Below are 11,709 nucleotides of genomic sequence, written 5' to 3'. Positions count from 1 at the left end.
GATTTTAATATATAATATGCCTTTTAAAACCTTTATTATCCTCAAGAAACTTTATAGACAGAGATTGTTTGAAACGATTATATAGAGATTTAGGATATAGAATAAACTTTATTATAAAGATAATAATATTACTAGCTTTATAAATAAGTTCTAAAAAGCACTTTATAACTATAAAGAGACTATTATTCTAAATAAGGTCTTCTTTAAATAGGAGTATATAGCTTTTATAACTGCAATTATATTGAATCTTTGTTATAATACTTTTGTCTAGATATTTAAACTAATAAACGTATATATAATATATCAGGAATTCTATATTTCTAAAATAACCAATAAGTTAATTTAGTATGCTTATAATAATAATAAATTAATTAATCTACCCTTAATGAATTTAACTATCACTGATATCTTTCTAGGAAATATCTTACTGTCTTTATCTAATACTTCTTTATCTAAGGATAATAAAAAGGATATTAAATAAAGGTAAAGGATCAACTTTCTCAAAGTCTAAAAAATACAAAAACAATAAGAATACTCGTTATTGTTAGTATTATAAGTCTTAGAGAATTTATGAGCCTAAAGACTACTATTTAAAGAAGAGTAGCTCTAGTAATTTAGCTAATTTAGCTAATTTAATAATTGCCTTTACTCTATTAACTAATATCCTATTAGTATATAATATATAGGCTAATATAGCGATTATTAATCTAGTATTTGCTCATTATAATAATCTTTGGATATAGTAGGTTAGTATTTAGATATCAAAAAACGCTGCTATTTCTCTATTATTATCTACCAAATTTAATTAGATGATTGATTCTAGTATTTTTAAATATATAATATCCTTCTAGTTAATTTTTACTAATTTCAAGTTTTATTATATGCCCGTTATTATTATAATAAGTTAGTATTTCTTTATTAAAAGCTTTAATAATATTGTTCTATCTATTTAGGATCTTATAGCTTAGGACTTTGAAGAACTACTTCTTTAAGAAATCTAGCTTATCCTAGAATTAAATAATAATCTAATCTCTATTTCTATATTTAATAAGTAGGATTACTAAATCAGCTTTAGGACTAAAAAGGTTATTTTCTTGTATAAGAACAAATCTAAAATTGTAGATCTATATATTGCTAATTTTGTTAAAGATTACTATTAGCTTAAATATCTAGAGGGTTTATTAGATTTAATAAAATACTTTATTCGTATTATACAAGTAACCTATTTACTCTTAATTAATCTACTTTTATCTAAGGATTTTATTAATAGTCTAGAAGATAGTTTTTAGGTTTAAAACGATCAAGATATTACAAATATAATAAATATAGTTATTTTTATAGATATTAATGTTACTAGAAAATATAAGAATAATCTTATTTCTATTAATTTAGTTTATCGTTGTATCTATTATACTAGTGAGAACTAAATTTATAAGATAGAGTATAATATTATTAGTATAATCTTAAAAAAGGATAAGGATATTATCTATTTCTATATTTTCTATATTAGTGTTAAAAGCTATTAGCTTCTATATAATAAAAAGCGCTAAATTTATATTAAATTAGATAATTTACTATACTTTGATATCTAGAGACCTTACTTTTATATGGGTTATAAGTATAAGATCTATTTTATAATAATTTCTAATAATATCTTTTATTACATATGGGTTTTTATAATAAAATTGATGACTAAAATCTTTTTAAATCTATAAAAAGTGATTAGTTTTTTAGACTAGTAATTTAGGATTAAGGTTAAATAGATTTAGAAAGATAATGTCCCTGTTTATAAGCTTGTTTAGGCCTTTTATAAGTATTATAGTATTATTATATCTCTAATATCTCTATATATAAAGTAGCTAAATAGTATAACTAAATAGTTTAATAGATATTTAATAGAGCCTATAATCACTATAATAATTGAAAATCAGCTTCTAAAATACTTTTAGTCGCTTATTTTATAAAGAGTAAATTATACAATTAATCGACTATACTATTCACGAATTAATATAACCCTATATAAAGCCTTCTATAGCTATAAGCTAGACATCTTTTATCTCTAGATATTAGGCTACTAGGTTTAATATTATATTAATAAAAAACAATATACTAATAAGCTTAATTCTTATATAAATAAAGGCTGTTTAGTTAATTACGATATTAGGAATCACTATATAATCTATAATATCTATATAAAAAAGATAACTTACTTTTGCAATATTATTTTCAATAAAATCAAGAAAGCTAGCTTATCTAAGCTTTAATATAATACTGAATTAGGAGAATAGATATATAGAGATTGATTTATTTTAATTCTATTTAAGTATTCTCTTGTAGAGATTATAAGGTTTGTTCTTATTAATTTTTTAATAGATAATTAGCTATCTGTCGATTTTATAATTTCTAGATCTCCTTCGATTCCTACAAAGTCTAAATCACTCTCAATTCCTTTATATCTTTAATCCTCACCGATTTCTACATATCTATTTCCTCTGCTAATTTAAATAGCTTCGAAGCCTCAAATTTACCTTCCTTATCTAATAGTTATAAGCAAAGAAGCTTTAAGAAAAATATAAATAAATAGTAATAGTAATATTAGTTTAGTTCTTTAATTACACTAATTTAAATAGATCACGAAGATATAGTAAGGATAACACTAAGGGAGAGTTATAATAGCTACTCTATCTATTTTAACTATACTTATAAGTGCTAAAATTACATTAAATCGCTTATTTATAGTATCTCCATCTAGTTATATTCTTTTATAAGTTATTATTAATATCTCTAGTAGAGAATTAATATATGACGTATAATATCTATCTAAAAAGAAAGTAGTATTTATTTTATTAAGATATCACTATTTAACTACTTTTATTTTAATCCTTTTATATAGAATTCACTATACAATAATTAATCTACTATCTCTTGTAATTTTATAATATCTAAAGAAGTATATAAAGATAGATATTAATATTATCTTTATATTAGTAAGTAATCTTAATATTACTAAAGAAATCTATATTTCTATAATTCTTAATAAAGATAAATCCTCTAAACTAGAGTTTAAAGATCCTAGTTATATCCTATACATCTAGAAATAGGCTATGACCTACTTTAAGTATAATAAATAACTTATTACTATAAAAAAGAAGCTAAAATATTATAATAAAAATAATACCTAGTATATTGTTAGTTATTAAAAGGGTCAGAAATAGCTTTTTACCTTTTATTAGATTTAGATAATTAAATATAATAATATTTATAAAGCTTACTTAATCTATTATAACTTTAATTAGATTAAAAATATCAATTTTTATAAACTTTATACTATTATTTCAAAATCTATATTGTTTAAAGTCTTCACAACTATTATAACTAAAAATAGATAGTCTTTTTATTATGTTAATATTATTACTATATTTTTAAACGTAGAAATAAAGAAATCTATCTATATTAAGCTTCTTAAAAAAAAGCATAAGTAATTCTCTAAGATAATAGACCTACTTCTTTAGAGTATAAATAGTTTAAAATAGGTATCTTATAAATGATATCTACTTCTTTGTGATATTCTAATTAAAATGGGATTCACTATATTAGAATTAGATCAATCTATCTTTATTAAATTTACTAAAGATAACCTTATTTATATCCTGATCTATATTAATAACCTGCTTATTACTTTTCTAGCTAAATAGCTTATTATATAATTTAAAACTAAACTTACAAAATATTTTAACCTTACTAATAAAAGAGAAGTTAAATAGTTTCTAAGAATAGATATTATTTATTGTCTAAAAGAGATTTATCTTTTTTAAAAGGATTATATTATCAAAACCCTATTAAAATTTAGTTTATATAAGCTAAATAATATCTATATACTAATAAATAAAAAGATGATTCTCATTGTGAATCTAGTTAAAATTCTTATATCCAAAACTAACGTCAAACAATTCTAGGTAGACCTTGATATAACCTGTGGGTTACCTATTACGGGTTACCCAAAATCCGCCAAGAAACGGGTTTACGGGTTATTAACCCGACCTGCAGGTTGGGTCACAGTTCTAGTTTTAAAACTTGTCGGGTTATATAGATAAAATGGGTTGGTTAAATAAGACAAATAGGAAATATATAAATTATATATAATTCAACTATATTTTTGTGTATTTTGTTTATACATTGAATAAAAGATGTTAGGATTATTTAATAATTGGAAATTTAGAATTAGATTGAGATTTTAACAAAGTATTGCTAATTCTAAATATTAACTAATACTCTATAAAATTATCTCTTTTAATTTGTTTATAGGTTCTTCTTATTTGTCGTTGGGATTATAGAAGAAAAGGTAGTTTAATAATCTCTTTATCTTCTTTTTTATATGTAAAGCTCTGTTTAATAATAATAGTTAGATATCTCTCTAGAAGCTCTATAGATTTATTCTCTCTCTTTTTATTCTTATTAATAGGCTTTATTAACTTCTAGAGAGATTAATTTTTCTTCTTTTATCTTATCTATATATCCTATTTAGTCAAATATATATTATAGAGTATAAGTTTAGTAGACTTAACCTTGAATTTAATAGTATACTTTCAGAGTATAAGATCTTTAATAGTATTTATATTTAATAAGCTATATTAATAATAGTAGATATCATGAGCTAAGTTAAACAGATACTTAACTCTAATACTAGTTATAGAGATTATAAAAATATCATAAGTAAGACTTATAAAAACTAAGAATTTAATCTTATATTCTTTTTATTATTAGCGAATACTTTTTAATTTTACTAATCTTAATATATATTAGTAATATTAAATTTTAATAAAAAAAAGATATATACTAAGCTAGATATATTATATAAACTTATTATTCTTTTCTTTAGTTTGATATCTAAGATTAATTATTAAATCAAGATCCACGTTAATATCTTTAATAAAATTAGATTAAATAAATGTCTTTTTTAGTCTTTTTTATAACTATTGCTAATATAGTATAAAAAGAGTTTAAAAGTTTTTTTAATATCACTTAGAATAATCAATCCCATTCTTTATCCAATTACTAAAAAACTGGAGTTTATATTATAGAGTAAGGATAGTTATAATTATAAATAAATTACTATAAATCTTCTTAATATTATAATAGTAATCCTCAAGTTTCTACTTAAAAACTTCTAAAACTTTAAGTATTATTTTCTTTTAAAAAACTTTCTTTCTTTAAAGTTAATTAATTAATTTCTTTAAATAGTTAAAAAGTATATTGTAGATATTAAATACAAAATAAATAATGATATCTTTTAACTTTAAAAGTATAATTGTAAATTTAAAAAAGATTATATAATTTATAATAAATAATTAATTTAGTATTAATATTTTTAATCAAATATAAGATTAATAAGATTCTTTTAAAGATAATATTAATTAAAGATTAGCCAAAGTCTTTTTATATAATGTAATATTAGAAATATTAAATTCTATTAGATATATATATCTTAAATAAGAACAAATTTTAATAAATTAGATTATAGTTTAAAGAATTATTTTTAGTATTATAGGCTATTATTTATATAAATAATAAGCTTTTAGATCTAAAAGATATATTAATATATAATTTAAAATTAGATTTTAAAATCTAAACCTTTTTAAGTATATTAATAATATCATCTTTTTAATCTCGAGGATAAATAGTATTACTTTACTTCTAGATTTTTTTGGTTATATTATTATTAAAAGTAGCTTTTATCTTTTTAAAAAGACTTTTTAAACTTAGTTAAATTATATATATAAGATATAGGATATAAATAACTATAGTATTATTATCTAACTTAAAAAGTTTAATATAGTCCTAGAGCTTCTCTAGAAATATAATATTATTAGATATATTATTAGTTGTTATTACAAGTATTTAATTTATTAACTTATATTTCTAGAAGATATCTATTATTACTATATTTAAATTTATATTAGTATATGATCTAAAAATAAATTTAAAGTTAAATAAGATCTTTTGATATTTTTAATTCTAACCTAGAAAATAAATAGTAATAATTATAAATATATTTATAAATAAAAAAGTCTAATAATTAAAAATAAGAGATACTTTAATTTCTATTAGAAAAGATTTTAAAATTTTTTCTTAATAAGAAATAATCTCTATAGTCACTTGATATTAAGTGATTTATAAATAGAGGAGATCTAGTCTCGAGATTATATATTAAGCTATTAAAATTAGGTTATAGAAACTAGGATATTTTAAAAGCTTCTAAAGAAGATTAGAGTTTATAAAAAATCTAATTTAGATATTTTCTTAATTTTCTTATATAATAACTATAATTGTTTAAGATAAATTCTTATTTTCAATATAGATTAACTTAATATAACTAAAAAAAAATATAAGACTAATATTATACTAATTAAATAAATTATCTAATATCTAGATCTTTAGATATCTACTAATATCTACTCTTTTAAATATATTTATTTATTGTAAAAGTACTATTATCTAAATTTAGATAATTAAGTAAGGTTTTATATTTTAAACATTTAACTTTTAGAGCGTCTATCTTTCTATCTACTATCTTAGAAAAGTATTATTAGACTATTGATAAATAATGTATATTCTAATAGATCCTTCTTTATTATCTAAATCTAGTTTATAGTCACTACTAAATAAATTCTTTTTATTTATTTACTATATTAATTAGATAAATAAGATAGAATCTTATTTAATTAGATATATATTATTCGATTAAAGATAGAGGTTTTAAAGAAAGAAGATAAGATTGTTAAAAGATATTCTTATTTAAATTAGATACTATTAATAGTATTAGATAATATGGATTAGAGGAAATCGAGATATTGTTTAAAAGAATAATCTATAAAAGGTTAACTTTATTAATATTAAATAATAATAAGATATATATATTAGATAATTAAAAGATTTAGCTTTCTTATTATAATATTATAGATATAATTAGAAAGAGTATAAGAGTAGATAATATAAGATAAAGAATTGTGTTTATTTTAATAGAAAAGAACTATATATTTATAGTATTAGAGTATTATTATTTTATAAAGAGGGATTAATTTAATTTTAAATTAATTCTTACTTAAAATAATCTATTATTTCTAGATTTATAATAAATAGATACTATTATTATAATTAGCTTATTAAATAGATAATTTAGAAAACTTATAGATAATCTATAGGTAATTTATAGGACCTATAGATAATCTATAGATTATCTATATTACTATAAGTAGTTATTCTCTTTTTTAATCTAGTTATTAGATTAATATCTATTAATTATAATACTTATTTTATAGTTAGCTTAACTATATTATTTTAATAATAGTTTATAACTATTAGATCTTTTTAGTTTTAAAGATACTTAATAATAAAAGCTAGATTATTATTCTTATAATATCTATAGTTATTTATTTATTTTTATTTATTATTCTTTTTATTAACTTTTTTAACTTGATATCTTATTTTATCTTTTAATTATTAGTCTTTTTATTATAGGATTTAATCTATTTCTTTAAATAGATATTTTATAACAACTTTAAACTAATTTTTTAATATCTAGTTTCACAATCTTTAATATTCTTTCCTCCAATATCGAAAAAACAGTTAAGAATTAGTCTAAAATATATATATTATAGATTATAAGTATTATTTTAATACTAATATATTTATTGTTTCTAATAGTATTTGATTATCTTTAGAAAAACTAAAATAAGATAAGTTATATATTAGTAATCTAACTTAATAAAAATCTAATAGTATTTTATAAAAAGCTAACTATTTATTGAAAGATAAATCTTCAAGTCTATTATCTAATATGTCTATATAATCTCCTTCTTTCAAAAAGCTTTTATTAGAGGAAACTTATCTTATTAAAATTAAGAGTAGAGACTACTATCTTAATATCTTTTTCTACTCTCTAATTAATACAATAGATAAAAACTATTATTATAAAATATTATTTAAGACACTATTTAATTATCTAGTCTAGCTTAGTAATCTATATAAGATCTAGCTATAAGACCTTTAATCTTATAAACTCAAAGATAATTAACAAAGAGTAATCGAGAATCTAGTCTTTATAATATCAACTATTTATAATAGTATCTTATTTAATTAGCTTCTATTATCTTATTAACTTAATAGTTACTTTAAGATACTATTCAATTACTTACTTTATTATAATTAATTATATAGAGTCTAATTATATAACTTTTAGTCTTATTAAGTCGAGAATAATTAATAGAGAATAACTAGAGAGCTAGTTCTAGTAGTATTGACTACTTATAATATTACTCTATTTAGTTAGCTTTTATTATTTTATTAACTTAGTAATTATATTAAGATATTACTTAATTATCTATTTTAGTTTAATATATTATATAAGATCTAGTTATAAAACCTTTTAGTCTATTAAATTAAAGATGATTAGTAAGAAATAACTAGATAACTAATTCTTATAATATCAATTATTTATAATATTGTCTTATTTAATTAGCTCTTATTATTTTATTAACTTAATAATTATCTTAAAATACTACTCAACTCTCTAATCTCTTTTAATTATCTATATAAACTTTATTTCTATAACCTTTACTTTTATTAATTAGAAAATAATTAACGAAAAGTAACTAAGAAGCTAGTCTACATACTATTTACTACTTATAATCTTACCTTACTTAACTAGCTTTTATTACTTTATTAACTTAATAATTATATTAAAGTAGTACTTAATTACCCATTTTATTTTAATACCCTATATAAAATCTAGTTATAAGATCTTTTAGCTTATTGATTTAAAGATAATTAGTGAGAAGTAATTAGGAAGCTAGTCTTTATAGTATTAACTATTTGTAATATTGTCTTATTTAATTAGCTTCTATAATTTTATTAACTTAATAATCACTCTAAGATACTATATTAAGAAAACTTAAAATTTCAGTAAAAATCTATATAAGAAATGAATCCTATAATATTGGCAAGTTTGTCTTATTTGTAACCTAATAGGTACCTAAATTACCTAGCTAGGTCTAATTTAAAAACCTAGACCCGTTACTAGATTCTTAGGGTAAGCTTAAAACCTAATCTATTATAGATTGGGTCTAGGTTGGGTCTGGGTCTTAACGGGTCCTGCAGAAGTCTAAATATTAGTTAAGATTTAGTTAAATTCTATTAAAGTAAAATAATATTAAGATTTTAATCTCTAATATTATATAAATATATAAAATATATAAAATATTATAATTTTTAATACTTTTTTTTATTTTTTTAAAAAGATCTCTTTGTATCTAGATTTTAATATAATATATTTAAAAAAGATTCTAGTCTATCTTTAAAGTTTTATAGAAATTAATTAAAAGATAGTTAAAAGAAAGTTATATAATAGAAATTTAAATATAGTTAATATATATAATAGAAATTCGAATATAATTAATATTATAGTCTAAGATATCTCGTAATTTAGATATCGTATAAAATTTAACTAACTTTGAATACTTATAACTCTATAATAAAAGGGTCAATTATAATTTAAAGAAAATATTTAAATATAGCTAGTCCTTAGCTATCGGCTGATATAAAATTTATTATGAAAGATTGTGATTGTGGAAGTGGATAGGACCTACATTTTGCCTAATATATACCTAATATGGGGTTGGGTTTTGGGTCGAGATCTTCGACCCAAATGGGGTTTTGCGGAAGTCTATGTGTGGGGAAATCAGATGACGTTCTGCCTGACTGCTCGGCCTGGTCGCGTCTACTTTTGTATAGCGGAGTCTTTTGAGCCAGACCTGAAACCCTTTTGGAAGACCGAGTGGTTTGAGATACTGCGAGATGTCTGGTCGATGGCAGAAATATGAGGGTCACATGGTGCTGGAGCCTCAGGCGCTGCAGTGGGGCGTTGACTACCCTAACTTTGATCGATTCTGTCACTTCGCGACCACAAAAGAAGCTTAGGATTCTCTAATATAGCTCATGCGACTCACTGTCACCTGAGCTAGGTCAAGATTTTGACGACTCGCCTGAGCTCAAAATGACCTTTTAGGATTTCCTAACTCGGTAGGTATCTGTCCCCACTACCAAATCGGGAAATATCCCGATTCTTGTTTATACTTGCACATCTTAACTTAAATGTGTCTGCTCGCTTAGAATTTACCCGGTTGACCTGAAGATCAACGGCTCCCAGATTTCTTGGGATTGCTCACCTGTTCTCAACGAGATCTGACCAGATTCTGGCTTGAAACTCTCGAGGTCAGGCTAGAGGGGCCTCGATGTCGGACCATCTCTGTTTTAGGTAATGTCCTCCTTTGTCCTCCTTTGGCGTTATGACCAGCCATCAAGTCGCACCCTGCTTTTGATATTTTGAAATTCTTGCTGACATGCCATCGAGAATTCGTCAGCTGTCGATTGGTCTACGAGGATCTGCTCGTGAAGAGTTCCAAGAACCAAGGTTTAAGCGATATTGTCTCAAAAAGGACTAGTTCTGCATGTTTACAAAAATTGTGGGGACGAAAGTATGATGGCCTAGAACGACATCTTCGCCCACCGCTGCCGAACATCACTCCATCTTGTATCCACAGACATTGTGAAACATGTTGGCGCCAAGTCACCCCGTCGATATTCACGCAAAATCCTCTGACCCCATCTCATATCAACAGCCAGCCCCCTACCACTTCAAAGTGAGCACACCAGGTCTGTATGGAAGGGCATTGTAATCACCACCACCGTTCGGGTTGCGGCCCTGGTAGAGGAGTTGCAGATTGCAGGCATCGACGGTCATCGTTTGGTCAGGGTTAGTGCGGACCAAATCACCGTGACTGATGTCGTTGGTCCATGATGCACCACTGTTAGCCTTGCCGGCGAATGGGCTACTTTCGCTAGTAGCCTGCGGGGTCCACGCGCCGCCGAGGCTGCTCGCAGTGAATGAACGGAAGTACCGTCCCTGGGATCCAATGGCTTCCACGATCATCAGATACTTGTTTTGGCCCTTGACGGTGTACACCTGAACCGCCTCGAACAGGTTGTTCTTGGAGTCACTGAGCACGACCTCGTAGCTTGTTCCGAAGTTTCCAGGGAAATTGCCGATAGGCATGCTGGAGCGGTAGATCTTTCCATTGTCTCCGGCAAAGAAAAGGTACATGTTTGTTGAGTCACCGATCAAGGTCTGATCAATGGCACCGGTACCGGAACTGGTGATCTTTCCCGAGAACAGGGCTTGTTCTGCAGACCAGCTTCCCGTGGTGGGATCACTTGTTGTTCGGTAGGTGAAGGTGCTGGAGCCCCATTGATAGGCCATGACCCAAACATTCTTTGGCTGGAAATAGAACAAAGTGGGCGCAACAGCATTGAAGTTGGTTGCGATTTGGTTTGCAGAGGCCATATCGGACCAGCTTGAAAAGGGGCTGAAGAGCATGGAACCATAGTTTCCACTTGCCGAACCAGTCGATGCATAGACGAGGTGTTTGTTGTTGTAGACCACGTTGGTGAAATCCTTGAGCGCCACCCAACCGGACTTCGGCTGTGCGAGAGCGCCAGTGGATGTCCAGCTGTAAGTTGACGGGAGCGCGCAATCAGCGATGGTAGTTGGTGCAGATGCGAGCAGCAACACAGCGGATGAGAATATCCCAGCTTTCACCTTGGGGAACATCATTTTCAAGGATTTAAGTCGGCAGAATATTGAATACGGATTAT

The 11,709-nt window shown here is 24.5% G+C and overlaps 1 protein-coding gene across 1 annotated transcript; it reads right to left on the bottom strand.

Moving 5' to 3' along the window:
- Window positions 1-10,684: 10,684 nt before the first annotated feature.
- N7506_008238 (uncharacterized protein) lies at window positions 10,685-11,668 on the bottom strand (the record flags this gene model as incomplete). The annotated part of the gene is made up of 1 exon (XM_056957531.1): window positions 10,685-11,668. The coding sequence occupies one exon, from the start codon at window positions 11,666-11,668 to the stop codon at window positions 10,685-10,687; it is 984 nt and encodes a 327-aa protein (XP_056806921.1).
- Between the last annotated feature and the right edge of the window lie 41 nt (window positions 11,669-11,709).

The sequence above is a fragment of the Penicillium brevicompactum genome (genome assembly GCF_028827555.1).
Source record: "Penicillium brevicompactum strain IBT 35665 chromosome Unknown utg000006l_segment0_segment0, whole genome shotgun sequence".
NCBI lineage: Eukaryota > Fungi > Ascomycota > Eurotiomycetes > Eurotiales > Aspergillaceae > Penicillium > Penicillium brevicompactum.
Note: the sequence above shows the minus strand (reverse complement) of the source record. Positions and strands in the feature narration are given on the sequence as shown.